The 27,738-nt window shown below is 40.2% G+C and overlaps 1 protein-coding gene across 2 annotated transcripts; it reads right to left on the reverse strand.

Annotated features, from left to right (window-relative positions):
- Positions 1-27,632, reverse strand: LOC141789271 (ankyrin repeat domain-containing protein 13C). 2 transcript variants are annotated; one of them, XM_074668640.1, is made up of 14 exons: positions 26,952-27,632; positions 25,177-25,218; positions 17,659-17,763; positions 11,221-11,306; positions 10,358-10,403; positions 9,016-9,082; positions 6,912-7,056; positions 6,475-6,606; positions 5,729-5,890; positions 4,932-4,982; positions 2,892-2,971; positions 2,283-2,381; positions 1,792-1,892; positions 1-1,589 (listed from the first exon to the last, which is right to left on the reverse strand). In XM_074668640.1, exons 1-14 carry the CDS (start codon positions 27,322-27,324, stop codon positions 1,459-1,461), a joined length of 1,620 nt encoding a protein of 539 aa, XP_074524741.1. In that variant the 5' UTR covers positions 27,325-27,632; the 3' UTR covers positions 1-1,458. The 2 variants fall into 2 exon arrangements, with proteins under 2 accessions (XP_074524741.1, XP_074524742.1); XM_074668641.1 differs by lacking the exon at positions 4,932-4,982 and having other exon boundaries at positions 2-1,589; positions 26,952-27,629.
- Between the last annotated feature and the right edge of the window lie 106 nt (positions 27,633-27,738).

Below are 27,738 nucleotides of genomic sequence, written 5' to 3' on the forward strand. Positions count from 1 at the left end.
ATGTTACAAACAATAACCCTTGAATTAAAGTTAATTGACGCTACATTAAAAAAAAAATCAAATCCCAAACTCTTCTCTGGAAGAGAACATCTTAACTCAGCACAAAAAAAAAACAAAGCACAAAAATAACAAAAATAGGAAAAGATAAACAAGAGACAAAGCTGAATTTACATACTGTGCAGGGGAAAGCCTGGTTCTTGTCATGTGTAGAAACAACATGAACTTGTCATTCATTCACTCCCTGCCATCTACTTAGTTTACAATCCCCAGGTTTTGACTTCATGATGGATTGTACAGTTTGTTACATAGTTTACAAAGGTTTGTAAGAAACAAAAGGCATAGATATCGTAACATAAGCTTGCTGACACCTGTACGATCAATGAGCCAACTATGGTACCATAAAATTCGTAGCTGTTCAAGAAATGCCCAAAGGAAATTATTTAAACTGAGATGCAGGGTTGAGGGCTGACTGTCACTACATGAAGGTTTCACTTTAATGTAGAATGGCTGTAGTGGATCCAAATAGTGCCCAAAATGTCAGTGATGCTACTCCGTGCCCATGAGACTCAATGTTGCATCCACGCACGCACACACACACGCACACACATACACACGCAGCCTAACAATCTTACAATGTGCAGTGTTTAAACAGAATTCTGCAAAAACAGGCTTTTAGGTTTTTAGAAGAGGCCACTTCACTTAACATTTCTAAAAACTCAAGTACAGTTTTGCAAAATCTCAACAATTTTTGCAGGATACCCTTTGGAAGCATTTTAAAATTTGAATAGAGTTAAGAATTGAGTGTAAAACAGTATTTGTAACTCCTCCACACCTGTGTAACAGGTGTGTATATATACAATACAGTGTTTCATAAGCTCAAATCTAACATCACAACACTGAAACTTAAGTCGTAAAAGTCAAAGGAAGGGTGAAAAATTAACCTAAAAAGTCAGTTTTGGTGGAATTCTTCCCAACACACAGTAACATCAGTGCTTTTACTACAGGTCAGGTAGAACACATTCCCTTTATAAACATTACTTACACACTTAAATACAAAGCATCTGTACTGTCTGTCTTACAACCAGTACGCAGAGGACTCACCTGCTCTGCTGTCACTTATCTAATATTCAATGCCCTTTCACTCATGAGATACACAGATCAAAGGTATTTGCACTTCCTGCCTCGGCTTCTGGATTGACCAAATTTTAAAAGGGAAAGCAAGACCCTGCAAAAGTACACTGCAAAAGATTTGTGCAGAGATGTCAACCTCTCTGCCAGTGTGAGTGTGTCAGCTTCGATGAAGCCATTTTTTGTCTAAAGTTGGTCATCTTGATGCCCTTTTCATTGAGGGATAAGAACTGCAGCTGTTTTGTCCCTCCACTTTTTGTGTTGTAATTTAAAGTGTATTTCATAACATAAGGTTGCTTGGATGTCTGTTTCCTCTGCTGGCATCAGAGGTTAAAGGTCAGGGAAGCGGCTGGGGTCTTCTTTGTAGTCGTTGGGAATGGTAAAAATGGACTGATCAAACTCATCGTAGCGAAACTCCTGGAAAGTCACTGTGGCTGTGATCGTAGGAAAGACAGGGATGTCTGAAAAAGAACATGAGAGGAATGATAAGGGAAATCTTGGAGTTATGCTTCGTCTGTGCTGCATTCTAAATGATTAGGAAAAAATCTGCTCCAATAAAAATCCCTTTCACCTCTTCCTCACCTCTCCTCGTTCCTGATTAAATATTGATTCTTTCATGGATCAGTCAAACAAAGTCTGTGTCTTTGAAGAACATGTGCTTACCAAGTTTGACAGGGAAGCCAGGAGGGAGCTTCATCTGAACAAACTCCCTGAGTTTATTAAAGTGCTTGAAGGGAGCAATGACCTCAAGAACATTCAACAACCTGAAGGACAGAACAAACAAAATACAGGATTAAGAGTGAGCACTACAAACTGATCAAATCATGCTGAAATGCATGCCAATAATCAGAAAAACTATTGATCGTTACATGGTACTAGGTTTGTGAGTTTAGAACATTTTGTTACTTTCAATAACTTTTACAGAATTTTATTTATTTTTTTATTTTAAAGCCTTTCGCAGTAGAGACCCAAATCAACACATATATAGTAGTCTGTGCAAAAAGAGATTATAAATCCAAAAAATTAAAGTGCAATTTAAAATAAGTTAGTTCTCTTATCATCACCACACATGCCAGGAGGAAAGAGCCTGAGGAGATTTTGGTTGCCTCCTTTTAAAAAAAACGTGAAGATGCCAACCTATAGAGAACACTCACGATTCAATGCCCAGAGGGAATTCCTGACTCATGGCTATCGTGGCTTTGAAGTTTTTCTTGCTCTCTTTGCAGACCAGCTCTCTCCCAAGATGAGGTGCTCTGTGAAGAGTGAGAAACGTCAAACTGTCGGGATTTGTGACGTTACTTCCTTTGCTGTTCTTCATCTCTTAACAGTTATTAAAAGTTACAATCAACTATATACAGCTGAAAGTGCTCTGTAAACAGACACAAGTCCTTTGGTAAATGTACCTTATAACATCTTACTTTCATCTCATTAAACTGATGCAAGCAAGCTAAAAGTGTGCATTCAGAGTTTTTTTTGGTGGTAGAAGTAATCACCTGTGTGACAAACTGGATTGCTTTTATCAGACATGAGAAAAAGTTGGCAGTGTGGGGTTGCTACACTGTCTCTTCAAAGATCAGCGACATGTTGTTGGTAAGGTGTGTTTCAGAGATATCAGTTTGATTTCCACAATAAGGGGATCTTTATTGATATTTTCAGGGGCAAGTTGCAATAAAATAAACATTTAATTTACACTGACAACTTTTCCTTTATATTCGAAGCTTTAACAGTCTACAAGCAGGGAAGCTTCATTTTCAGACACCTACTTTCCATTGTCAGCTGTGATGTATTCCTCCCAAGATATAGTGTTGGGTGAAGGTGGAGTCAGGGACTGCCGTCGCACTGGCTGAAAATGAAAGAAGAGTCAGCTTAACTTCCAACCAAACACTGCAGAGTTCAATATGCAGAGGAACAAAAATAAAGACAACAGTTGACAGGAGTGGTAGACGAAACAAAATGATCCGTCATTACACTGAGGGTTGTCAAACAAGTTTAATCCATCTGTGCTCCATCTGTGCTATGATATGTACAACATGTGCCACTAGAGGGCTCTGTCATATCACTAATTTCACAGTAACCTCTGTTTGGCCTGCTGAGAGTCTCACACACACTGAATAAACTACAGATTAGTAAACAGCTGGATTCCCTCCTCCCCCTTTTTGCAGTCACGTTGAACACTTTTCATGCATTTTTAGTTACTCAACTTTACAAGGCGGGAGCTTTGAGAAACGGTGACAGAACAAAACGACTTTTTATTTGTTGCCAAAAGATCTTCACTCAGTCAGACATAGAAGAGGAATAAGTTTGGTCTGCTTCATAGAGTGATTTTCGCCTGTTTCTTACAAACATGAATTGATGGAACAAAAAGCCCATTCAAAGAATTCACATTTTTGATCTTCTTTATTCTAATGCCAGTTTTCCCACAGCAAAGTAACATCACTGAGAGGTTTTTGTTTGCATTTGGGTGTCTTGGAGGCAAATCTTTCCCCTTCATAACAAATCATCTAAACATCCTTGAGGAAATGACCCAGCTTGGCCTTCCTGAGAAAAATGTAGATTTCTTTGTCCTCAGTTTATCTTAAAATGATACTATTTATTCTCTTTGGCTCTGAAATGAGCTCCATCTTGTGCCTCCTTAAATTAAATTTGTCCTGAAATGAACGTGTTGTGCTTGCCAAAGTTTGAATAAAACAATAGGTGACCTCCCTTTGAAAGTGGTGGTGAAAAACATCAAGTAGCGCAGAATAATGTGGGATGATGTAGTAGCCGACGAGACATCAGCTTAGATAAGAGTCAACTGTTTGTTTTAGGAATAAAAATGGCTACAATAACCCCATCCTCTGACGCTGCAGCTATGACAGAAATGTTTTGATGTTTTCACTGTGGGCTGTGGCCTTGATAAGTACTCCCTCTCCCTCTCTCTCGCTGTGTTTATCGACTCAGGCGTGTTGTTGTGACGAGGACAGAGTACACACGCCAGAGCCCCTGATCTGCTGGTATGCTGGTCCTGCCACTTCTTTCAATGGCACCAGGGGTTTTAAACTTCATTCATGACATCAATAGTGTCCAGGCTGATGTGAAATCCTGTCCCCACGCTTCCCTATGTCTACAGATGTACAGGCTGACCTGCTATCTCTCAATGTGGTAAACAAGACAATGACGCTCCAGCAGATTGTTTTCCTCCTACCCACTTCCACATCATTTCCTTTAGAGGGGGGAAAGGAAATCATGTCCACACAATAGTCACTCTCTACTGAACAGCTGGTTTAGAGGCAGTGATTCACACAGGTGTTTAAACAGACGGGGAGACAACAGGGGACAATGCGATGAGACAAAGCCCAGCACAGAACAAGAGAGAGTGACATAAAAACACCCATTTAGTGTTGAGAGGCATTCTCTCCCCTGTGCTGCTGCCTTTATGCTCAATGTTTAGACAAAGGTTCGGAAAGCAAACTCTGGAACATACTGTGGTGAGAGGATGGTAAATGGGAGAGTCATCTCTGTGCTAAGGTGCAGTTTTCTCCACTAGGTGGCAGGAGTAAACTTCCATGCATGGTTGACATGAGAGGGGTAGACCTGTCTCACAAACATACAACAATGACAGGGGGGGTGTTTTTTGTTTTGTTTCCATAAAACATTATTAAAAACAACACAGGGTGAAGTCAGACAGGAATTTGTCAATAAACCATGCAGAGCTGATTGGCACAGTCTGGCAGGAGGTCCATGCTGATTCTGCAGGGTTTATCTTTGGACAGATAGGGCAGTGGGAACTGTGAGGTTTGTTTAGTCTGAGACTCGTGTCCTACCCCAAGGTTCCAGCGGGACAGGACAGTCTCAGGACTGGATTCGTGGTTATGCTGCAGGTATAAGTATACAAGTGTTCATCCACAGGCCTCAAAGCAATAGAGTACCTAGAAACTTGTATCTTTGCTGTTACTGTGCAGCTGTACTTCACTTGCCATCCAGATTTTCAATGTTTTAAACTGAGAACACCTCCATAAAGAACTGTTCTTGGTGACTGATACAGTAAATGTCCCAGCAGAAGGCAACTGAGTGCAAGTTTAAACAAGCTTGCCTAACTTTTTAAGCTACTTACATTATCCCAAATAAGGAATGTTGTGGAGAAAGATACATGGCATGACTGAATCATTTAAATCTGTAAAAAGTGTCTCCTACTTGTAACATTAACAGGGGAATTGGATAATAATAACACTGTAAGACTAAAAGCTAAAAACAAAAAGTTCCCTAATTCTCATAGTTTCCAGATGAAGTTTTTCACTCCTTGTTTCAGTATCAAGGAAACAGACTCTCTCAGAAGAAACAACTGGAATAGAATGAGCTACACACACTCACTGCAGAGCTTAGAAGGTTTGAGCAGTGTCATATCATGACTCCAGCATGCATGGGTCCTTTGTAATAACCCATAACAGGATGTTGAGGATGTGATGCTCCATGAGGCCCCATACACCCTCTAATCACATCATGTATGATGATGCTGGGGCAGTTGATTTGATTCTCTCATAAAACAGCCTTCCTCCTACTCATTCCCATCACTGCTGCTGAATGACAAGTGACAGCCTGCCACATTTGATGACTGACCCACCTCGAAATTCTGCTCTATGAGATTCCCTCCTTTGCTCAGGCTCTCCATGATGGCTTTGTTCCTCAAGATGTCCTCCTCGCTCAGATGCTCCCGCCTCTTTCTAGACTCAAGCACCAGGCCATTTACGGAGTAGAAATCAGCCAGAAAGTTTCCCACGCGCTCCTGGAGGCACAGGGAAAAAGGGAGATAACTCAAAAAAAGAAACATATTTTCTCCAGAAATTGTTACACAAAGAAATGATCATCAGATGAAGGGTGAATTCTTTCACCTTGAAAGGGGAAAGCTGGGACAAGTTTTTATTTACAATAGTTAGAAATTACAGGGATCTACATCTTTTTCTTAACTTGTTTGAGCGTCACACCCAGCACTTAATCAGAGCAGTGCTCAGACCTTCAAATGTTACATCACTTCTTGTTTCTCCATGTTGTTGCCTAGTTAACAGTCTTAACGGATTACATAAACTAGTAAAAAGCCACAATATATTGCAACTTATGTTGTCCTTTATGCTGCATACCTATGATATAAATCCTCTATATTTTCTGAACCCTTTGAACCATTTTATATCCATTTCCTGCATTCTGTATGAAATTTGAAAAAAAAAAGAAAAAAAAAAACCCCAAAGTTCCACACCCAGTAAACACACAGTGACCCACAGCTGACTTTAAAAAGCTGTGATGGTGTAAAGTAAACAATGAAAAAGCTGCCACTACAAAACACAAGCAAGAATAACGACAACTGAGACCAACCGTCTTGTCTTCTCTGAACAGCCATCCTGTCTGTGCTCTGGAGAAGGTGATGGATTTGGTGGAGAGAGTGGCCGAGTACACGTCACTGCTCATCAGGATGTCCACTTCCTCCTCTGTCTCCATCTCTGACTCCTGAACATAGAAGATGGTTCAAGGGTAAAAACAAGGCACCAACACATCCAAGGCAGCAGAAAAAAAGACGAGTATACGATCAAATAAATATCACTCTGAGAAATTACAAGGCCTAATTTATCTGCTTGTTTACACTTTAACAAAAAGAAAACACAGCAACAAGAAAAACACTAGATAACTGCTAAGACTATTAAGTGATTTGATAGATGCTGGCTGTGGACATATTTGGTGGTTGTGATACACTTTTCAAACTTGAGGGGGTGCACGTGAGTCTTCAGTCTGTTACCAGCATGTGTCCCGCTCACCTCATGGTGTATTCGCTGGTAGACTTTCTGCTCATTGTCCAGCACAACAAAAGACTCAGAGGGGATGGCATTGCCATTGAAGATGAAACTGAGGTCGCCACGCTGGCACTTCATGTCTGTGAAGTCTATTAAGGTAGTGTCCAATCTGTAAAAAAAGAGAGAGAGACACACACATGCACATTCAGAGTGAGGTTTGTTGTGGGTAGAGACAATAAGACAGCAAAAGAAAAAGAGCTTTGTGGTGGACATCACACCTGTGCTCTGAAACTGAAAAGACTATGTCTATGGTAATTTTTGTCATGGGAGACCAACAAGGTGCTTGAAAAATCTTTTTTTTTGTTAACTTTGTCAAAGTGAGAAATCCTGGAATGAAGCGTGACAGCAAAGGGAATCAGCGATGAGCTCGTGACGACCAGGCACAAAGTGGTTGAGGCTGTGGAAGGTATGACAGGTCTGACACACTGGAGCAGGAGAATGTAAATGAACTTGCTGTGACAGTTTTTTTTTTTTCTTACACTCCATTGCATGCTCTTTTTCTATTTCCCCCTGCAGGCCTGGGATAATAAGAGGGCATTTTGAATACCAAATTAGACAGCCAGGAGCAGTTTTGGAGAATAATGAAGAGTTCCATATCAAGGATATCTCATCCGGGAGCAGTACACAGAGACACAAACACACAAACACACTCTTACATGCTCTCCGTTCTGTTTCACACAGGTTTAGTCATTATTTTAGCAAGTCCAAATACGGATGAATCTGTGCAAGTACTCAATAAGCTTCTGCTTCTTTGTTCCACATGTAACTAGAGTTGTGAAAATATACGTCAAGATACTTTGGTCTCTGATACAGTATTATTATTTCTGCTAATACATCAATATTTTTGTAATTATAAAAATTCATATTTTAGTTGGAAGTAAAATGTGACTTCCACACCTCCACTGCGATAGATGGCGCTGTTCATAGACCGTACAATAATTATAATATCAAAGTACATGTATAATATTTTTCCTAAACTTGATGATATAGATTTTGATGGTGAAGACATAAATAATTTCTCTCTATTTTTGAGTCAGTTGGTTTAAAAACATTTGTACGGTAGCGGATTGAAGAAATCATATTCATAGTAACTTTTTTACACAATATCAGATTTTTATGAGAAACATTGTTTACACCAGTTGATATTTATTAGTTACACCAACTGACCACATCTTTCATCCAATAATTTCTTTGCAACATTAGTTTAATGTCACAGTAGTTTAAGTGACAAACATGATGTGCTTTGTTTTCAAGTTAAGTGTATGTACGTAATACTGTATTAGACTTTTAGTATATCAACAACATCAATTAGAAAAGTTGTTTACAATCAAATAGTTTTGACTACATTCGTCCTTTTGATTGTGAGTAATACTGTGTGATTGTCCTTAACATCACCTCTATTTTTTCTGAACTTACTGTGTAGAATATCACAATAAATGACAATATCATGATACCATGAACATCGGAATACTATCTTATCCTGAACCAAGTATTGTGATGCGTATCCTATAGAGAGGTTCTTGCCAATACTCACCCCTACAAAAACCCTATTATAAAACTAGGATCCATGTGCTCAGGTGTGCATACGCCCCATCTGTGAGAGCCTGGTGTTAGTTTTTCCCACATGACCATTTTACACAGCTACATGGATTCTCACCACAAGTTCATTGTTGTGTCAGCATGCGTCAGAGTGAGACTGATTTCTGCTGACGCCTTTTGGAAGTGATGGAGGAAGTGAAATTCACACTACTGTAGCTATCATTCAGTGACGCTCTGATTTAAATAGAAACACAGAAGTAAAAGATCAGAGCACAGAGACATCGCTTCTCCGCTTTCTCATCCTGCCAGGCACTGATTTCACACCCTAGTTAACCAAACTAGGCTGATGGGAATGAGAGGTAGACGGAGCAGAGAAAGAAAGGAGGCAGGAGGTTGTCATATGCGGGGAAGATGAGGTACTATTTAGTATTTCCTGAAAGAAAGCAGGGACTCCAAGGGAGAATATTTAGGATATATTGTTATCTTTCTCATTAGCAATCACACATGGACATTTGTAGACAGGACTTGCCTGATGTTGATGCCCTGCTTATAGATCTTACAGGCGTCTGAAGGCAGGATTCTGGAGAGCAAAGGCACTGCAACATAAAACGATACAGTGAGAATGAGAAACAACGGCTAAATTTAGAAAGCACACTCAATAATGAAAATCACCAACGTCCTCAAAGTCTCAGTTGCATATAGCTCTGTTGACAAGAGTTGGCACAGAGTGTAAAGTTCTACAGCTAAATCTTTAATAATGCACAGTCCTCACTTGGTTAAACCACAATGTGCAAGAAAATGTTTATTGTTATTGTTATGTTGCTGCATAAAGAGAGACATTTTCACAATCTAAAAAGTTCTGAGGAGTACTTTTAACCACTTTCTAACCTGAATAATTCACAAAAGTCCTATTGAGCAAACAGTTTACATTCATCTGCTATCATGCCCCTATTACATAATCTTGCCCACATTGTCAATAATTCACAAACACACGATAAGTCCACAGAATCATGTCCTTGCTCTGACTCTGGGGCAAGACTTATGCAGACTAAGCAAGAGCTGCCGCAGCACTGTGAGGAAACTGTGTAATCTACTGCCTCACATTAGCTGCTTACTGTACCACTTCACCAGGACATATATAATTTTATCAAAACTATACCACTGATTCACTGCAATAACTAAAAACACATTTGTCTTATTTTTTAATAAAAATAGTATGTTTGTATCAAACTTAATATGAGCCACAATTACCTGACAAGTCCAGAAAAGTCTTATTACAAGATATTAAAACAACAAAGTGACACCTAACTTGATTGTAAAGAGTTAATAAAAATCTACCAATAAGGTGATAAAAATGTACTTGCATATTTGCTTGTATAAAGGCATTATTCTTATTTCAAGAAGCTTAGAAAGCAAATTGTTCTTTTGAGATTTTTTGTAAGCAGTTCAGAAATCATTTTTGTCTTCCGTCTTTGAATGAGACATTTCTAAAAACTTTTCAGGTGAATGTGGCCAATACTAAGTCCAATTAGAGTTTTTGGTTTTTGTTTTGTAATACTGAAAATAAGACATAACCACCTGCTTTGATTTCAGTTTTTGCACTGTACTAACAGATATTACTGATGTCATCATAGAAGCAGCAGTATAAACAGTTAAGGAGGTGGTGTGTTGGTTTTTATGTCCAGCAGGAGGAGTTATTTTCAGGCTGTAGCTGCTGGTTGAGTCAAAGTCCATCAGATAAACCCACTTGCTGCACAGACATGGACAATCTATCGTATTTTCTTGTCTGTGACACCTTTTTATTTTTAAGTTTATTTTCAGGGTGGAAAATGTCTATGCAACAATGTTTTCCATGACACAGGTTGACTCACCCCAACTTTGGAAGTCCCAGTGAAGCTCCAAGTAGAAGTCCCCAAGCTGTGAATAAAAAGGCAAAATAATCTCATTATTTAAGAAACCTTGCATGCAAATACAATCCAGCAAATGAATAATTATCTTGTATTTTGATCATTTGGATTTTTTGATTGCTTTTTTTAAAGCTCCTGAAAAAAGAGCTCATCATTTTTTTTTTTACTAAAAAGAACTGGGGGTTTCAGTCACTAAAGGGTTCAGTAATGATATCAGGCTGACAGGAAATCATTGTTTCCCTGGCTATAAAAGGTGAGATATCTATGCGTCTGTATGAGAGATGATGTATGCTTGACACATGAGTTATCATCCAGGAAGGAACACTCCTTGTCACAAACTCTGACAAGTTCCTGACAGCTTGTACATCAGGTCATCATGAGTTTATCTGGTTAAAAAAGGCTGAATCTAAAGTAAGCTTAAGTCGCGGAATGATTCAATGTGTATGTAAAGACCAGGCACCAGGAGAGGTGTCATTTAGCCTTAAACCCAGCTTTGGTAAATCTGAGTAGGTGATAACACGTATGAATGTGTTTGTGAATCCACCCTGGCTTTTCTTCAGTGTAATGACAATCATTTGTGAAAAACTTGACTGATGTCTGTGAGGGATATGTGCTTATTTATGGGTGTGTACTTTGTCTCTCTGACCCTTCGTGTATGTGCTTTGCAGCTTGCGATGAAAAGAAGTAAAAAAAAAAGAGGGCATAAAAAGAGACGGGGAGATGTAGGGCAGAGTAAAAAGTAGGAAGATCTGACGAGGAGAAAAAGACAGCAAGAAGACATGGGGAGCAGTGCTGTTAATGAGAACAGATCAAAAAAGGGAGTTTACTTCTTTCAGGGCTTTCAGCAGCTTGGGCCTCTTGTCCTCCACACTCTCTCTGGACTGTTGCTTCAGCTTCCTTAGAAGTGCTGTGACTGAAACACACGGAGAAACAACAAAGAAAGAAAGAAAAGGAGTAAGACCAAAAGCATGAACCGCTAAGAAGCTTTTTGCAGCTTAGGAAAAAAAAGCAATGACTGAAGAGCTTTTCTCCCCCACTGAGAAATCTACTGCTGAAAAGTTTATTGGAAAAATGTCACTTCAAATTTCTTCGATTAATCTTTTGCTTTAATAAATTTGAACACGTGCTCCAAGAAAAACGTTTAATTTTCAGCCATGTTGCTCGTGTTCTGGCAATCACTTTCTAGCAGACATGGAAGCCAGACTCGTTCTGATCATGAAATCATGAAATATATTAATAAGGACCTTTTTCAGAAGCGTAGAACCATTCTCATTTTACCAGAGCTGTTCTCCTTTTCTCATTTAAACAAAGAGAAGAGATGTAAGAAGTTAACAGGCAGCACTCAACCCTTGTTTACCCCTAAAACAAGAATAAATCTACTGCATCTCCATAGAATGTAGAGCTGAAACGATTCTTCGAATGATTCGAGGTACTCGATTACAAAAAATACTCTAATAATTTTCTCCGCCTCGAGGAATCGTTTAATTTTAAAAAAGATCAAAGACTAGTATTTCAAATAGAGCTGAGGCAATATTAAGAGAATTTTCAGACCCCTCAAGCTACCTCTTATACAAAATAGCAACAAATCTAGCTTCTTTTCTGGAGTTTGGAGACTAATGGGTCATTCTACGAAACGGGTGCCATTTGGGTCCGCATCATTTGATGAGACGTACAAAGCACAAAAAGTGTCAAAGTGTGTTTACTAATTTTGGAGCTACCAAAGCAAGTGCTCTTATTGACATGCTGTATCAGAAAATTCTATACCTTAAAGAGAAAAAAATTCATTTGAAAAATAACTGCTCTTTAACTAAACAAAAATGTATTTTATCCAATTACTCAATTAATCGATGGGATTTTCAGCAGAATACTTGAATACTAAAATATTCGATAGCCGCAGCCCTAATAGAATGTAACTAAAACTATCATTTGAAGATAAAAATTATCATTGTGTATCCCTGATTTGGCCTCTAACTTGTTAGTATAAGGGTAATAGTTTCAGTTTTACAGGAGAACATATTTCCGTCATAAACCCACTGTAAGTCACCTCTTTCATCACAGACGCAGCCTCATTATACAAATCCTGGTTGCAGTGACACACGCTTAAGGCAAAGATCACGCGGTGTACAGTAAGACTGACTTTAGGTTCAGAGATATGCTGACTTCCCGGAGCCAGATGGGACACTCCCGCCTGTATCGCGCCGATCCCTCCACTCCGCCTGCAGGGATCAAAATATGTTCCAGGAAGTTCAAAGTGAACAAGCCTGCCAGATATGGAGCTGCCTGCTAATGAGCCGCGCCTTTAACCTCCTTAATGACCTGGGGGAGAGACACACTCGCTGGAGACTATTAACCATAGCAGGTCACATTAACAAGAATTCAAAGCAATTTAGCCAGTCAGCTGCAAGGGATCTTCATGTTGGTAGGAAAACAGGAGGATCCACACCCAAGCAGAAGGCATTTATTTCATCGTTATTTGCTGTTTATTAGAGGAGTGGAAACATCCCCGCCCACTGACATAATCATGGTGCTTTGATGAAGCCATAAAGGATTTAACGATGACATGGTTGTGCCACTAATAAACTACTGGAAACAGTGATAAAGAAAATATTCAGCATCTCACACCCAGGCTGCCCTACATTTTGGTATGACTAAAGCTTTGTGGACATATGGCACCATCATTAGCCTAACCAGCTCCTGTGCTCTACACGATGAGTCAACATACACAAACATAATCATATTGTCTTACAGTGCTCCTTAGGAGGCAACACAGAGGGAGCAGCGATGGTGAAACAAGGCCAATTGAAAGCACAGGCACGCACACCCTGATACACATGATGACACGCGCCAATGGACTCAGACACAAACACAGGACCCAGGATGTCTCTGTGTCTCTGCTGCCTAATGAGTGTGGACAAGCTCTGAATGGGGCTCCTCCTGATCCTCACTGCCTCTCAGTGGGACAGAAGACGAAAAACACTCTTACCATCTGGACACAGACCACCCAGCCACAACAGGCTCAGAGACTGACCGCTTTAATACTAACCTGAGCTGACTCTCCATGCTGGTGCTAACTCACCCCGACACTGATTGGGCACTTTTCTGGCATTCATTAAGTGAATGATCTCATTAATGTAACCATTAAAATTAACAAAAAGAGACAGCATCCGGACACTTTTGCATTCTTAAAAACTGTCCGTTTAACAACTACACCTGAAATCTGACTAGACGATTGTTGCTGCTAGCAGGTCAGAAAAGCAGGTCAGAAAAGCAGTTAGTACTAAATTAGGTGTGTTGTGGATCAAAATTAATGAGCCATGGTAAATTGATTTTCCAAGACATTTCAGAAGAGTCAAAACAGTGAAACTAAATGACAGTAACAAATCTATGATGAAGAGCTGTAAAATAATACAGTGGTCTGTATGGATGTTAAGACTAAGACCAGAAACGGTGAAGGCAAGCAAGCTCCCCCTGACGTATAAACAACAACCTGAAAGTGACACCCTTTAAACAGGCTCCTGAAGCTGACAACTCAGCTGTGTGGAGGACAGAAATAGCTCTCGTTGAGCAAAACAAATGACACAATCCATTTCTGGGGCACATTTTGTCTTCTTCAAAGAAAAAACGTAGGTGACACAACTCAGGCGACCAATTTGTAAAATCACTACAAAAATGCGATGACATCAATGAAAATGTATCCAGAACAGATGCTAAAAATAACTACAAGATCACTGAGGTTGCATTTTTCCTTAGTTATTCCATTCAAGAAAATATTTGCTTGGAAAAAAACAGTTTAATCTGACAGTGTGTACTAATCGAAATTCATATTCCCGTAGCAAGATGCCTTATGATTAATTCACTGATTTCCAGCACATTTTAGGGTTGCACATTTGCCTCACAGTAAATCAAAGCTCCTTGGGCCTTCCCTCCCCAACTCCTTACTTGAACTGACTCAGCTAAAACAGACTGCAGGGCTCTACTGGGTTTAACCTGTAAAGACTTCAACATTCAGCCGCTGAATAAGGAAAACAGTCAGTTTCTTTCAACCAAGGTCCCGTTGTAACAGCAGCAAGGTCAATTTTTATAGAAGGAGCACTGTATAATCGTTTCATAGTTTGCACACTCAGCATTTCCAAACAGAGCAGTCACAACAGAGGCACTGACCTGTACTTTGGAGCAACTGAACAGGCCCTCTAAATTATGGAGTCTCAAAATAACACATTTCAGTTCCAGATTTCTGAATATCGCTGAAATACATTTTGGGTACTACAGACACCGGACAGTTACTTGCAGCATTCAGCATGTCAAAAGAGCAAACACTAATGGTGACAACTGGGACTGTGAAAGACAGCTGGCTTTCCAAAGACAGGAAAAGTGAGGGGTGTTCTCTAAACTGGAAACACATTTTGTGTTGAGTAGTTGCATTACATAGCTGCCTGCATGAGTTAGGTGAGGTTAGGAGGACCTGTCACTGCGACAGAAAAATGATGCAAAAACGATGAACCATTAGACGCATCAGTCAATAAGAGCACTTGTAAACACAGTCTGGTGAGTAAGAGGCATTAGAGAGTTAATTAGAGGATGCAGTCAATGGAGACGCTTTAAGCTGCTTCCTTCTATGATTGCTTAGAGCTGGAGCCAAGTGGCTGCACTAATATGACCCATTTCTTAAAGGTCCTCCATCCTGAAAGCCTGACACTTAAAGTGCGTTTAAAAGATTTGAAAATTATCCAGCCTTTTAGCTTCTCTACAGTCACACTGTAAATAGCTCAATGACACGTTTAACTTAAAGATAGTTATCTCTACAGATATACACCCGAAACTATGGAATAAAGATGTATTAGATACCTAATGATTTTGTATTTGTTGTGCATATACAAACATTAGCCCCTCAACACTTTAGCCAACCTGTGGTCCTGTAGAAGTACTTCAGTGGAGGTATCTGTTTAAGGGGTTCCCAGGCATATTTTAAAGTCAAATTTAAGACTTGAAACATGTTAACATCTAACAGAAGAAAAAATAACATTCTTTCCTTTAACATGTATTGTGAAGAGGTGATAAACAAAGAGACGGCAGATACACAAGCCCAAGCAGAATACTTCACATGTGTTTAAAGGGGACATATCATGCTTGTTTCTCCTTTTCACTATACCAGACTAGGATGCCTGTAAAGCATTTCTGCCCTTAGCACAAGTCATTTAGTTCCTTCATTGCCCCACAAAAGCGTTCTCAATATCCTCATTTTAGGCCATTCTGAAGATCTCGTTGAAACGCTCCGTTTCGAGAATGACCTCCAGTAACCTCGCAACGTCACAGCCCTTTGTGCTCTGATTGGTCAGTTCTATCAGAGGGACGGAGGGGGTAGAGCCAGGGGGCGGTTTTTGCAGCATGGCAGTATTTACAAAATCGCCACATTGAATGTAGCAGACCGGGCGAGTTTGCTGTTTGCCAAAACTTCACCGTAAGGCATTGATAGCACTAATAAAAAGGCAGAGTGTAGGATACGTCCTTTTGTATTGGACCCCGAGTCAGACCTGGACGGTTCTGCAGCTCAGGAGGAAGAAAATCCACCTCGACACAGATCATCTCAGGACGCTTCAGTGTGGTGAGTCAAACCAGTACTGTAACATGTATAATTTAAACGTGGAAATATAGGCAGACTTCACCAATAAACTATTTCTATAACAGGGCCGTCAGTTCGTCACTATGTTAGCACTCAGTCAAGTTAGTCAGAGCTAGTAGGGAGCATTATTTATACTCGGCTCTTGGTGGGTGTATCCCTCGGTGGCGGTTGTGTGACTAACTGACTTTACAGAGGAGGAGCTGCTTTATCAGATTACTCCAATAAAAAGAGAGGATCCTTGTGTTGTCATGAAGGTCGAAATCTCGAAGCCAAATGTCAATGACCTATTTTCAGAGGCATCAAATCTCGTTCTAGGATATCAGAAAAAATACAATATCTCATTTCTTGAAAATTCAGGGGGTGAAAGGTCTTGTTTTCAACTTTATTATTTTATATGTACGTATTAAATCACAGATCAGCATGATATGTCCCCTTTAATATTGAGTATGTAAAGTGCAATGAAACGCAACAAAGTAAGCTAATACTGGCTTGTTTGGTTAGCTTAACGGAACATAGAATGTGTCATTAAACATGATATATATTGGGTTACTGTTGTCTAAAATTTCCTGTCATGAAGTGTTTGGTTCAGTGGGAACAGTCGTCTGTTTTGAAGATGGCAGAACAACAGGTGATACAACCCGGCTTGACACAAACACTGGTCATAATCATTCCCCCATACTTTACTTAGGCTGGAGCCAATTCTGTTAATAGTAGTGGACAAGGAAATACAAAAACATATTCAGTTAACATATAATAGCTTTACTGCACAGTGTAGATTTGATAAGGTATTCAGTGCAATTTCAAATTTAAGACCTGTTGCCACAGAAAATCAGACTTTTAAAGAATTTTTTTAGCCCTAAGTCATGCAAACCTGAGTTTGAGTTTTTTTAAGGCTTTCAAAAGGTCCGTGGGAACCCTGTGTTTAATAAACTCACTAGGTATCTCACCCTGCCACAGATCTTAACCACCCAGAACAAAAACCTCAGGCCTTTCCATTTCCATAAAGCAAAAATACACATTATAGCTGTCATAAAACAATACAGCCATTTAAAGGTTTTATTATCTTATGAAAAAGGATATAAAATGCTGAGTTATGAACTAAGTTTTCTCTCAACAGGCATTTAAAGAATGCTTCAGATAAGTTAAATATTCATTAGGTGAAAATAAAACAGCATGTGCCATCAATAACCCAATATCTGAAACAACTAACAAGATGATTTCACTGTTGTTTTATCAGTGCCCCAATGTAACAAGGATTTATGACAATTTGTGTTGCAAAATTGTTCCTGAAGTTTAAGTTGAGATATGACCTCTCAGGAGCTATGGGTGGAAAACAGCAGAGAAGGGGCTTGAGCACAATCGGCCTATGAGGAGAGAGAAACATCTAATGAATTGCCTTTCATAAGAGCACAAAGCCAGAGGGCCTTGAGGAATGTCCCCTCATTCTGAGGGACAAAGGAGGCAGGCCAGCAGCATGACCTCACTCAGAGGCAGCAGTGTGGAAGAATGTGCAGAGGCAACTGTTGATCTGCATCTGTTGATCACAACTTTGTCAATGTCCTTAAACAAGGGAGAACCCCAACTTATAAATGACTAACCAACATCATTTTAGTGTCTCAGGGTTTTGTCACAGGTGGAGACTTACTCATTTGTCGATCTCCATAGCTAATGGCCTCAGCAAGCGGGCTCCATCCCTGAGCATTCTTCACCTTCACAGGTGCATTGTGGGCCAGCAGCAGGTGGGCACACTCTGTAAAAAAGGTAGATAATTACTTAGATTACAAAAACTTGGTTATATAATAAAGGAAAATATGACACACACTTTCATTACGCAAACAAAACCTCAACAGGAAAAACAACACTGAACAGGAGGGAGAACTACCTTTACATAAATAAATGCTTTCCAAACATGACTCAGTGCGCGTGCTTCCACAACAAACCTCTGTTTGTTTGTTTTTAGCCTTAAGTGCAGGTTTTTGGGAAAAAGCACAGGTTTGCTCAAGTAAAATGATTGTACACAGGCTCATTCAGATTTGAGACACTTAAAGTAAAGCTGTGAGAAAAATGATCAGCAAATCTGGGGTGCTATGACACCCAGCGAAACACAAGTGCCATCTTTTTTCTTTAACAGTCTGTTTTGAATCAATCCAAAGCTGGATATGCAGCTTTAGAAAAAAACAGAAGGAGTGACAGATTCAGCCAAAATAATGTCCTACCCATGGCCCAAAACATGTTCCATCTTACTCCCACATTACTGTTATTATGAACGGTGTGACTGTAAGCAAAGGTAGCTATAACGCTGAGCTTATTAAGCTGCTGTGTTTATTAAAAATATATTGTTGTTGTTTTTTTCTTCTTAAAGATGGGGTATTATGCTTCCCCATACTTCAAACATAGATATAAAGTAAAAATGCCAGATGTCCATACTAAACATACAGATTTTCAAATCCCTGAATCTGTCTGTTAACTGCTTAAAACAGGCCACTCTGAAAACAGCACAAGATCTTTGCGAGATCATCATGAAATTTTCTGAAATGCCGACGTCATATCTGAATGGGTTCAAGACACATTGAAGGGGCAGGTTTAAAAAACCAAGGTCTGCTCATAAAGAAGCATTTCAGACAGAGGGTTTTATATTTGCCGGTGTGAGGAAAATGGTATTTTTACAACTTGGAATCATGTAAAGCTTATAGGGTTACCACAGTGACAGTGTAAGGCAAAAAAAAATTACAACACCCCCTCTTTCATGACAATGGCAATAAAGGAATCAACTCTAAAGAGTTAAAAAAAAAGGGCATGACTGGTTTTAAACATGCACAGGACATGCCTGCTTAAATGCCGAAGCTTTACAATGTCTTGACAGGACTTACGTAAGATAAGACTAATGAGCGCCTTCTTGTCATCACCTTTGATGTTTCCATAGTGCCAAAACAAGCTTGAGAAACTAATTTTAACTGTAAGCCAACCCTACACTAAGCTGTTCATTTGTTCCTGAGTCAAATGTAAGAAAAGAAAAAAAAACTGAGTGAAAGACACTTTTACTGGCTCTACTTTCTCTCATGTTCTGCCTCTGCGCAAATGCTGCTGCAAACTCTTCTGTGATCTGATCACACTTCTCAACACACTCATCTTACTGGGCTTTGTATTACATCTGGAAACAATTCTTGGCTGTGCTCTACTAATATGTGTGATTATTACTGAAGAAGTTTCCGGTAGTATTTTATCAAAGATATAAAAAGGATTCTAGTTTAAGAGGGAACAGATTGTGTGTGGGATTGAGATGACAGTTGACCCATTAAGAGCCATATGGGACCTGTGGTTACACAACATTATGCATCCTACTTTAGGGTCTATACTGCTTTAAAATAAGGGAGGAATCTCAGGGATTGAATGTCAAACTTCACAAAAGACAACCTCCAGAGCTGTGTTTGTATTCCAACAACGGGATAACAGCCAGCACATCTCATCCCTCCTCTGTGGCCAGATCAGCAGTAGGTGCAGTACAAAAATGCCTTCGCTCTCTGGGCACTGTGTCAACAAACCACAGCTAGCCAAAAATGAAGCCTGTTGTTCCGGCTCGGCTGTCAGTTTTGTCGTGACATCATTCATTATAAAGTTGGCGCCCGTGCGGCTCGCTGCCTCAGCACTGGGCAGCCACAGTCGCAGCCCTGTGAGCAGCAAACCTCTCAATGCAAAGCAGAGGCTAACTGCTAACCGCTGAGTGCATATGTAGAGCTTTCACTTGACGGGGAAAGGACTTTGTCACAGCTGTTGGATAAGCTTTGAATGATCACTCAGGCGGTTAAAAGGCATGAAGAAGCTCTCCATTCATACACACCTTCATAGCAAACCTCTGAATCAACCCTTTCGGTAATGTGAACAAATTCAAACTGGTTACAGCCCTCATGTTTAAATGTTCAGACTTGATTCTGTACGAAAGTCATAAAAATGCCTCAAATAGTTGACTCAGAGCCAAAAAGTATAACAGAAACATTGTCAATAGTCTAAAATATCACATCACCCGATCTACATACTCAGTATGTTTTATTAATAAGCAAGAGGCTGGGGTCTCATACATTCTTTATGATGGAGAGGAATACATTTGGAAATTCTACCTAATTAAACATTTCATCCACACAACAAAGAGAAGTGTAACTATCCCAAGTGTGTTGTTACGGAAAAACTGTGCTTTTAGGCTATTTTTCTGCAGAAACAATTAAAAGCAACAGTACATTTGCAGTTAACTGTACAGCTCCCTTTAAGCTAAATGAGTGGCGAAAAAGAAACAAAAAAAAGGAAAAAGCCAAAGGAAAGTCATTGTCATGACACGAGGGGAGCAGCTGAGGTTCAAAGACTTGGCTTGTGTTAGTCTGAATTTGATTTCTTTTCAACTCCTGTCTGATTGTGTTGTGCCTGATGTGTATGTTTAAGTACTGTACTCCAAACAGTGACTACTCCACAAAGATTAACCAATTACACTCATAATGTTGTGTTTAAATCAAATGAGGAAGCTGTGTTGGAGCTGGGAAAGTGGATGCAAAGAGCTGAGTGCCTCACGAAGAGCCTTACATCAGCAGGCAAAAAAAGGCAGACCTTGGTGTTTATGTATTAGTCTGATCCGTGCCCCGGCTCAGGGATGGAGCTGCCGATAACAGAGGCTGATGTCGAGTGCTGGAGCTCTTGCTCTCTGATGTAAGCCTCCCCTCAGGCCTTTGACCTATATATCACCCCGCTAAATCCAATGATTGTGTAATAATAATGACAACATTTAGCAGATATACATTGCATAACCATGGAGGGGAAAGCCAGACCATGTGTGTCCCACACTGTGAATCTGTTAGCGTCTAGATGGGCCTTAGCTTCTCAACGTTACAAGTGTAGACAGCCCAGGTTGGAGCAGTTGATGTTGAATACAGCATACATTTTTACTGCTAATAAATATTTGTTAAATGATTTCTTTAGCTTCTCATGCTACAAACTCTGCTCTGCTGACTGGCATGGTTATATCTGCACTAATCTTTGCATAACTCTAGGATTAAGAACTGACTTGTGACTCTTTTGGTCGTGTCAAATACTTAACGCTGAATGGTAAAAACCCCATGACAAAAGTCTTAAGAAAACTTATTCTCAACCACACTGCAATGCTAAGTACAGTCTGATCGCATACATTAAATCAGTTGTAGAGTACGGCTTATTTCACATTCTAAAATTAGAAGGCCAAACAATAAGGGTGTAGGAAAATGTCAGTACCTACTTAAGTCAGGACCGCTCATGTCTACTAATTAATTATTTGCATGCCATATCTTCAGTGTGAGGGTAAGGCTTGGTTTCAAAAGATCCCTGCCCTTCCACATGCCTAACATGGAAGGGCAATACCTGAGGTGGAGAGAGCACATCTCACATGAGCGTACATGAATAGCTAAGGCAGGGAGAGCAGCAGCAAAGACTGCCAGTGCTACAGAACAGGGAAAGTTTACGTTAAGCTGCGTTTCCACCGAGCAGTCCGGGTCGGTTCAGTACGGTTCGGGATGGTTTGGTACAGTTAAGCTTGATCCCGCTTGCGTTTCCACAGCAAACTGTGCCCTCTCGTGGTGGGCGGCGTGTAAGCCAGATGCCGAAAGCCGCAGCTGTTAAACAATAGCGTGACGCAGTAGCAGCTTACCGCGCTATTAAATCAAACAAAGAAGAAAAACGCGACACAGTAAACAAAGAGCACGAATGGAAGATATGCAGCATTTCGTCCTCTCTGTGATTGTCACGTAGCTCTCTGTTACAAAGTGCGATCAAGCTTCGTTTCAGAGAAGTCTGTGTGCCGCCAGGAGAAATACAGTCGCTGTCGGGGTAAGTGATGATTCTTTTGACCAATCAACGGTCTGCAGTGTGTTGCTCCACCTTCCGAGAGCAGATCGGTTTAGTCTGGCACCCATACGAAAGGGTCCCAAAAAAGTAGGCCGGCTCGTCTCGGTTTTTAGGGATCTGTCCCGGTCTGCTTAGTGGAAACGCGGCTTTTGGGTCCTGCTAACCCAGTCGAAATTGTGATTCAAATAATCTGCTCATCATCCCTTACTTAGTTAAAGCCTCAGTTTAAAAGAGTGGTACTTTTATACTAAGGGCTGAACATTTTAAGTTTTCTAGGTTCATTGATTCAATGGCAGATTATTTTCTAAAATACATTAATACTGTAAATTTAAGCACATGCATTCCTTAGACATGTGGTCCAATCAACAGTTAGTGTGTTCATTAACATATGTACAAAAAAAGTAGCAAATTCCTTTTTGTTCAACAACATCACCCCCAAAAGAATTGGGTTAAATATACTTAAAAAAGCTATTTCATGCGCTCACACTATAGTTGATTTAGCTTTTCATCATACAATAACTTATAACACATTCTGTTATGGTTCTGGTTGGTGTACTTGTTGTATTTTTTTTTTTGTAGGAAGCTGTAAAAGAATAATCAAACAGCAGCTCATTCATTTGAATCAAATCGAAAATTGACGCCTGGATACATTAACATTTAGCCTGTAACTCATTAGCTTGGCTGGCTGTCTGATTCGACCCGCTTCTCAGTGGTGGAAGTATTGATAAAAGGAAGCCTCCCTGTGGGTCTCTGGGTTGATTGCACATGCTGGAGGTGTACAGAGGTGCTGCTTGAGTCACTTAATACTCAAACAGAGGAACGAGAGAGGCAGAGCAGGATGGAGAAATAAAGTGCTAATCTAATGCTTCACTACGTGCACTGGCTGCAGATGGAGCGCTTGTTAAGAGGCTCTGTGGGCTGTTGAAAACCCCACCATTACCACCAATTCTCATCTGTAAAAAGGCTTTTCTGCGCACTTCCTCGCCATCGATCAGACACCCAGTGACCAAATCAAACAGACGTTGAGGAATGACATTGTAACAAACCCTGTAGCAAAAAGCACTGGTATGGTTTTCTGTTTTCCAGACAAACTAAATGGTACTGGACAGGAAAAGACTGCTACCTTTACTCATAACTAGATGGAGTCCTCTTTGAAAGAAATTTTGACAAAATGAGGCTCTTTTGCCTTTCAATGATGACTTCTAATCCTGCCAGACAGGCACATCGCCACAAAGCAATTACTAAGTTATCACAAGTCACCAAAAGCAATTTTTTAAACCTTATCATTTCCGCTTCAAGCCCTGCATTTTTTGTAAAACCATACAACTTCCAAAAAGTTTAAACTCCAGTGAATGTGTCAAGGACATGCTCGAATTTATGTCTCATGCAAAAGCAAAATATACTATTGGTTGGTTTGTGTATCAACTTGACATTCCTGTTTCACTCTATTTACTCTTTCATTTCTTCCTTTGAGTTGAAACCAAATGTCTGTTTGGAAAAAGAAACAGAAACTTATTGATAGTGTACTAAAACTGGAACTGTATAGCTAGAAATCATTTGTTTACATTTTTTCAAATAAAATAATTTAATTCCTCATGTTTATTTTGAGCTGAATATATTTGGGTGGTGGAGTGTTGGTGGGATGAAGCACAGCATATGAAGAGATCCAAGAGTTTCCAAGCAATAAAACACTGAGAAAATGACAGATGGAAGATCAATGAGTGGCTGGAATCATTTTTAGTTAAAGCAGAAGTATTAAAAGGGTGGCTATTTGAGCGGCAGAAAGTCTGCACGATACATTTTCCATCAAGTACAAAATAAATATGGATATTGCATTATGGCATGAGGGAATTTTGCCTTGTTATGGTAATTATAAGAGAGCTGGAGTATTTCAGAAAAAAAAAAAAGTTTGAACTGCTGTGCAGATGGTCTTTTTGCATTAATGGTCATTACTTGAACTGCTCTTCATTATTACTTTAACACGACTATACTAAACACTGCTTTGATTGTTACACTGCATCTCTCACCTGGTCAGCTATTAGAACTCCAATTCAAATCACCTCAGAAATATGTCACTGTCAGTACCAGCCATGTAAAAAAACAGACGTTCAGCTGTACACAGAGAAAGCCTTGTCCTCTCCATCCCAACAGACCAGCCACACCCAGACTATGATCTCATGCTGTAGCCCTCCGCCTGTCTGGCCTGCCTGAGCATCCCAGGAGAACAGGGATGCTGCTCAGGCAGGAGATAGGCAACCTCATTAGCACAATCAATCATATGGCGTCCCACCCGCCACTACACTTCGCCCTGTCGCAGTCTGAATTACCAACAGGCAGCTGCGGGGGCCTTCACTCTGGCGGCAAGAATTGAACTCTGCCAATGTAAAATCAATTGCAACTCGTGCTCAGATGACAGACACTGAACAAATGGGAACGTGCAGTACAAGTAACCCTATGCCTCTTTGAGAGCCTGCTGTAAAAACAGGGGGATTAATTTTTTAAATCATGTTCTGAAGTCTCCTTCTGATGTTAAACGTAAGCATCACTTCACAGAGGGGCAGTGCATTAATATTTGATGCACATGCTTTCAGCTAAAAACAAACCCATGTAAGGTCTTTCACAGAGCTTTGATACATCATGACATAGTTAACAAATATGCCAAACGTTTTTTTTCTTTTGCTTGGATGTGTTAAGTACAAAAAAACACAACTTGTATCATTTCTCAGTTTCCAGGTTTTAGTATTATTTTTTGTTGTTGTTAAAAGCGTTGTAACAAGTGTGAAACCCACTAAATATCCGAATCCTTTTTGTTGTTTTTATTAATTACATAAGTACTAACGCTTTGACATGAGAGACAGCAGCAACCCACAAATAATATGCACTTGCTAATGGCTTTCTGTAAATCTCATCTAATTATCTCATTTGCCAGATTTCAACTCATTGAGCCAGAAAAAAGAAACTGTAGCAACAGAGGGGATCATATTTCTTGTAATGTCATCTTTATCTAATCCTGCTAATTAAACCTGTTGTATTATTTTCTATAAACATATTGAAATGGAAATTGATTTTATTTTCTTGTTCATTCCCAATTTTCACCAGGCATGAATCCATACACACAACCTCTTTATTCATGCATGAGCATTATGCTGTCTGGGATTTGTGCAAGAGTCTGTGGCAAATGTCTAGTGGTGCCTACCAGATAAATTCACACTGAAATTTAAATGATGCATACACACACACACAAAACACACCCACAAACAAATAGACACACAGGGGATTCAGTAAATCTCTGGCAATCACTCACCTTTGTGCCCCATCATGACAGCCAGATGCAATGGTGTGTTTCCTACAGGAAGAGAGTGGAAAAAAGTAAAGTTGTCAGCTGCATTTGATTAACACAATAAGAGAGGAGAGTCTGTGACAATGACTGTGCCTCCAAGTCTGTCACACTCAGAGTCAATTAGATGTTTCAACTCGGAGCCAGAGTCCACTAAATCGAAAATAATATGCTAAGTATCTGCTTATTTTCTGTGCTTCTGCCATCATAAGCAATATTTCAGTCCATTAACCCCCTGCACCCCTGAACAAATTGAGGGATTCAACCAACAGAGGCATCGCAGAACAAATTTTATGTAAACACTGGAGGGTTGAAAAAAATAATTAAAAAGAAAAACATTCAGGGAAAATAACCTCGAAGTCAGGTCTGGATAAGCTCAGGTTTTCTTTCCAGGATGTAAAATATGCATCATAAGCATTTGGAAAATCCCTCCAGAGGAAGCCAACGTGCCCTGTCAGCTCCTCCAGGCTTCTCTTCCTCGAGGAGAGTGGTGGGCAAGCATCCAAAGTAAAGAGGGCTGGCCCTGTAGAAGTCCTGATGTGGGTGAAAACACAAGCTGGGTATCAGCCAGCGGTCCCTCTTCACATTGTGATAAACTGCAGAGGTAGGGCAGTGGAACAGCTGATAGACACCAACTTCAAAAATCACATCTATAATTCAAGTGGTCCAGTCCAAAATGTCCCTCACTTGTGTGCGTTGCCACCTTTCAGCCACAGTAGAGATAATTTAAAGTCATAAAAAATTCTGTTTCAAAAAAATCATAAACATCACCCCTTTCAAATATGTGGCCTAGTGAGTCACAATGTTGCAATGCGAGTGGTTTACGTTGTTATTCTGTCTGTAAGGTACAGATTTGTTTCCATATTGCTGACTCAGCAAACTGATGACAATGTTTTAGATCTTTTTGACAAAGAAACTCAATAGCTATACCTTCACCTCCTGTGAGACTGCACTGACCAGAATTGACTCAGAAAGACAAACACCTAAAGTCCAAATGGTAGCTGAAAAACTTAAGAGCATGACAGAATTATTTGACCTGGTTTGATATAACTAAGTTGTTGAGTCATCTTTGTGTAAGTGAAAAATGTTAGGCAAATAAGTACAGTGATAAAACTCAATACATTTGTTTATATTTACTTTTGTTGGCTGAAATCAGGTTTTATTGTGTACAGAGTCAGAACCTTGTCTTGAGGTCAAACCACATTCCAGGGCTGACACCAAGCTCAAGTGCAAGCCATCTTTTGTTTTAGCTCATGAACCAGAACAAAACAGCTGCTTTGTCAGTTCAGGAAGGGAGTCTTTGAAAATGGTAGTGTTGTGTTATCTGAGCAGACTTTGAACTGCAGCAGAGATTTTATCAGTCTCCCAAAAGAATCCCTGAAACACAGTCCTTAAGCTATAGCACAAAAAGACTTATCTAGGAGAGATTCTAAGAGTATTTGGGATTTGAAAGTTTTAGTACAGAGGGGGATCATAACCTCAGATGAAAAAAAAAAAACTATCATACACACGTGCTGGTACCTGAAGGAACTACATTGTGGTGTTGTGGAATCAAACTATGCCTCATTTTGGGATGAGTTATCCAGGCCTGTGTCATGGAGAAAGCCTCGCCTGTTAGTGCTGCTGGAGACTGATGGCCTATTAGCAAACAAAAACTAGGTTCCAGTGGACCAAAAAATGTGTGGATTATCATGATGGGATTTGGGATACTGCCTTCAGGTATAAGAAGCTGACACACTCACCATGGACGTCCTTTTGGGCGATATTCTGCGTCCGTATGAGCGATGACAAGCGTCGGACATCTCCTTTAAACACACACTCGTGCACCGGGAAGTCCTGTCCGGCTCTAATAATTGGGTTTTTGTTATTGTCATCGATAACTTCTGATGATGACTGTGTGTTGGTGTTAGCATTTATCTGTGACTGTTGGTTCTGCTGCTGCGTGGATGAAGACTTGATTAACTTGTGATTGCTGAAGATTTTACTCGCTCTGCTCTTGTTCGTCTTGGAGGCGGTGAACGTCCCGGTAGCAGCCTCCTCGTCCGGCTCCAGTAAATCCTCGTCCTTGCTCGGCCTGTGGTCCTTGCGCAGGGAGCGGATCTTCTCTCCGGTCATTTTCTACACAGTTGACGCTGGCGGAGCAGAGGGTGTCGTCTCTGACGATGACCCTCCGGGCGAACTGATGCGATTCGCCAGTTGGAAGTCTCCCCGCAAATACTGTAGATTGTTCAACATGAAAACACTTGCCTCTTCGCCGTGCAGACAAAAACAGACTCTTTTGGAGACAAAAAGTAGAAGCTCCTGTTGGGCGGATAACTCACGAAACACACAGTTCGCCCTCCTCCTGTCGTCGGTTGTCGGTGGCTCGACAACATAAGCGGCTCCAGTTGACTACTGTAAGAAACAGACGACTCTTCCGCCCAGAGGTATCGCGAGAGTTGAGAAAAGGGTTACTAACGGTCACTTGCTCATAATTATATCTTCAATACTTTCCTTATTATCGACCGGGCGGAAATTGACACAGAGAGT

The sequence above is a fragment of the Halichoeres trimaculatus genome, unplaced genomic scaffold, assembly GCF_033239565.1.
Source record: "Halichoeres trimaculatus isolate MK-OKI-2021-1 unplaced genomic scaffold, fHalTri1.1 fHalTri1_scaffold_4, whole genome shotgun sequence".
Classification (NCBI taxonomy): Eukaryota; Metazoa; Chordata; class Actinopteri; order Labriformes; family Labridae; genus Halichoeres; species Halichoeres trimaculatus.

Coding starts and splice junctions, on each gene's coding strand:
- LOC141789271 (XM_074668640.1), bottom strand. CDS start 27,324: ATGACCGGAGAGAAGATCCGCTCCCTGCGCAAGGACCACAGGCCGAGC. Junction 25,219..26,951: donor CGCCCAAAAGGACGTCCATG/GTGAGTGTGTCA, acceptor CTCTTCCTGTAG/GAAACACACCATTGCATCTG. Junction 4,983..5,728: donor TCATAGAGCAGAATTTCGAG/GTGGGTCAGTCA, acceptor TTATACCTGCAG/CATAACCACGAATCCAGTCC.